Raw genomic sequence first — 3770 nt, 5'->3', positions numbered from 1 at the left:
ATCTTGAGCCTGAATTGTTCAACAGCGAAGTGCCTCAATCATCTTCCTGATGCTGACACGTAGACCCCCAAATGCTGCCGCGACGCGGAGGTTAAAACTGATGGATACTTCTCCACACCGCCGCGTCTCTGCCACTCCAGGTGGAAAACCTGTTGAATTATTGCAGCTGGTTCTGCTGCACTGGCGTCAAAGATATTGGTCAGGTTCAGCCACGAGCATCGAAATCAAATGGCTGACCATCAAAAAAGAAAGAAAAAAAAAAGTGGCTTACATAACCAATCCCTATTCCCTGTCAATTCTGCAACCTCATTTCGTGGCTCCTCTGCAACTGTTGGCCATAATCCGATTGCTCAACCGGCGCTGGTCAAATGCGATTTGAGCTCTGAAGATTATCCGTATACGAGATCGCTATTTATGAACAAACAAAATATTGCGACGTCAAAGACGGACCACCTCATACCACAGAGTGGGTCAGCTATCCTAGCTACCTGACAATGCAAGAAGAAGAACCATCCTCCCCCTTAGGGCATCCCACACCTTTAGCCGACATCGGAACATGATGCCTTTGCTATCTGCCGATGATAACAGACAGCGTGACATTATTACTTTAAACATCTATTTTAAAAATTGACATGTCAGAATCACATACTTATCAACCTTTCGACGGACGATAGGTTTAAAAAACAGAAGCCCATCTGGGCCGGCCCAATTGTGGCATAGCGTGGTTAAGAGGAATAAAGGCCCACCGGCCGACGTGGCTATGCAATTGTTCCCTCGTTCTGTTGTTCCCTTCCGTTCGAGCGAGGCGACGTCATTGTTCCCGTCCGTTTGAGCGAAGCAGGAGTCCGCGGTCTCGCCCGGCTCTAGCGCTTGGCGCCTGAGCCATGGTCAAGGAGAAGGAGAGGCTGACGGCGGGGAGATCTGCGTGCGGGGTCATCTCAACCGGAAAGCTCCCTCGCTCTCTCCGTGAGCTCTCGATCTTACATCCTTTCTCTCACGTGTGGTTGAATTTGGGGCGAGTCTGCCATGGTTTGCAAGATTTGATCACACGTGCCAGCGGTCAGGGACGATTTATGTCTTAGCTTATGAGAATTGGTATGCATGATTTGATGAAATCTGCATCCGTTGTATTGCACACACAAGGTGTTTGTGGTATTGCCTAGGTGAGGCATTTGCCCATGTTCACTTACATATGGCACTCGAGCCGGGCACGGCCACGCTCCAGCGAGTCCGGCGGCGGGAATGGGCGCGGTCCGCCCCTATGCGACGTGAAGCAGAAACAGATCAGAGAACACAAGACCACGCATGGTAGTTAAGCAGGTAGAACAGATCAAAGAACACAACATCAGACATTCATGGTAAGCAGGTAAAACTCTCTCATATATACAAGACCAAGAAGAGAAGACATAAGTTCTGTCACAGGACACAACATAGAATACATGGTGATGCGGCCATTAAACTACCGTCTACTAAGCTCTGGGTCCATGACCATATGCAGAACATGGACAGGCACCATGACTCACTCTCCCTACGTATCTACAACAGGCTGGTAACTGTAACTGATCGGAAACAGAGACGAAGAGCTACGCTCAGTCTGCGACCGAGACGGAGTTCCCGGCACGCCGGAGCGGGGACAGCGACCGAAGGACCCGCCGCGCCGCCACTGGCACATAGAAACCGCCGGCTGGCCTGGTCTCCAGCAGCTGCAGCTTCAGGAGGCGCTCCCTGATCTCCTCGTCCTCCTGCTTGATCCTCCTGACCTGGCTGTGCACCAGCAGCACCTTTTCTTGCTCCACCAGCTGGTCCTTGATCCCTCCTCTTCTGGCGCCTTGCTCTGGCACCTGCACCTGCACCCTCTCCTCCATCTGAAGATACGGTGATCTTGCCATGAACACAAGCTTCTGCTGAATTGGTCACACAGCCTACAAAGGCTCAAACTCCTGGTGACTCGGTATATATAGCGGTGGTTAAGGAGAGAGAGAAGTGCTGTGAGTTTTGGGTTTTGCTTCTGAATCACTTTTTCTCTCTCTCTCTCTTTTTTGCAGGAAAGTGATGTCTGCAGGGAGGAAACGTGGGATGGCTTCCGAGAAGTCGTCAAAACTGTTGGGAAAGGAACGCCACGGCAAACCATCTCCAGGCTTTTCAAGGCACGAATTAATTGTGCTAGATTTTTGCCGTCCTCGTTTCCATGGCTGCTTTCCTCGGTTATTTCCATGAGTTATGTTTTTCTGACTAGTCTTATGAAAATACTAAAATATTGGCAACTACTACCTCCGATCCCAAATATATAAGTGAAACATTTTTAGTTTTAACTATCAATAGCTAAAAAATCATATAAATTGACAACATTAGATTGATGTTACTAAATTCATTCATAGTATATAACTTTTAAATAATAAGTAAAATAATATATTTTTTATAGATATTATTAGTCAAAGTACTATATTAAAAACTGTTTTAATAGACTTATATATGGGATTAGAGGAAGTATCAAAGGAAGTAGTATATATGTTTGATGCAAAACATTTGACACACATCCTTTTGCTATTTCTTACAATATTTACAATAATGCAAAACATTATTCTTTGCACTAGATCATGCAACAGAATAAAAGATGAAGTTCCGTGGAGTTAGTGCAATACTACTGGATATGATTAGCCACGCTCAAGAAGGTGAAGATGCATGTACCAACAAGATAAGGATTTCCCTTTCACAACTCACAAGCTCTGGTTGCTTCTCCATGAAATTGAATTCCCAACGCGTGCCGTCTGAAGCAACCAAAGTAACTGATCAGAGTTGCCACAACAGCCAGAACCGACTCTTAGCTAAATCTCCTAGATGCTGCGGCGTGCATGCAACGGTCCGAAACTGACGCAAACCAATAAAAAGTTTCACATGACTTCACTTTCGTGTGGCCGTTTTTTCAATTAAATTATTTCATACGCATGATGCAGAAGCAGTGTATCGACTGTCGTGGAGGGAAAATATTTCACCGCATTTTTGTGTGGCCGTCAACAGCTGGTAGATACGATTAGGAACCAACGGGTTGAGCTATCTACGTTTTCAACTGCCATAATCCGACGTTTTTCTTACTGTCTACACTCCGTGTCGAGATAGATCTGGCTCATCGTGCACAGCAAAAAATGTAAAATTGAGTACCGTACGATAAAAATAAGACTTATGACCATTGACTTCCTTGCCCACGATGTTGAGATAAAGCAAGCTATAACTCGTTCCGGCAGTAACATTTTTGTGCAAGGTTGGCATCCAACGATATATTTTTCACCAGTACTGCTAACAATTTGACTTGTCCATGAAGTTGGGATATGTCTCCATCCAGAGCTAGGTGAGGTAAACACGTGCGAGCAACACCTTCACCGCTCAGATTCGAGTAAATAGCGATGCATATAGACCTTTTTTCTTCTAGAGCAAGGATTGAAATTTCATCAAATTTTGGTAAATTTTTGAGGGAACGAAATATCTAATTCTGAAATTTTCTTTTATTGATAGGTAAGACCTAAAAAGCATAGGACGGAAAATAACTAAAATTTTAATAAAATTCCACGAATTTTAGTCTTTTCGCCGGCGAAAAAATTGTAAACCAAAATTGAAATCCATGGTCCAGAGTACAAAAAGAAGTCAGGGTTATTAAAGTCCATGGAAAAAGGAAAGAAAAATAGAAGAGTTCGGTTTAGCGCGGGTGCGAAGAAATCATCCAAAGTTCTAAGTCAAAAGAAAATTTATTTGGATAAGGCCGTTCGACGGTTCCA

General features: G+C 44.7%; 1 protein-coding gene and 1 long non-coding RNA gene across 2 annotated transcripts; one reads left to right on the top strand and one right to left on the bottom strand.

The window, feature by feature from the left end:
- The first annotated feature begins 737 nt into the window (after nt 1-737).
- On the top strand, nt 738-2270 carry LOC133897962 (uncharacterized). Its single transcript, XR_009906003.1, has 2 exons — nt 738-966; nt 2046-2270. It is a non-coding gene; the product is annotated as an uncharacterized LOC133897962 (long non-coding RNA).
- On the bottom strand, nt 1360-1940 carry LOC133897961 (uncharacterized). Its single transcript, XM_062338796.1, has one exon. The coding sequence runs from the start codon at nt 1887-1889 to the stop codon at nt 1590-1592; it is 300 nt and encodes a 99-aa protein (XP_062194780.1). The 5' UTR covers nt 1890-1940; the 3' UTR covers nt 1360-1589.
- Nucleotides 2271-3770: the final 1500 nt, after the last annotated feature.

This window comes from Phragmites australis, chromosome 17 (assembly GCF_958298935.1).
Source record: "Phragmites australis chromosome 17, lpPhrAust1.1, whole genome shotgun sequence".
Lineage (NCBI taxonomy): Eukaryota > Viridiplantae > Streptophyta > Magnoliopsida > Poales > Poaceae > Phragmites > Phragmites australis.
This window is presented reverse-complemented; position numbering and strand designations above follow the sequence as displayed.

Bases quoted from the DNA above. Each gene is read 5' to 3' on its own strand.
- LOC133897961 (XM_062338796.1), bottom strand. From the start codon at position 1,889: ATGGCAAGATCACCGTATCTTCAGATGGAGGAGAGGGTGCAGGTGCAG.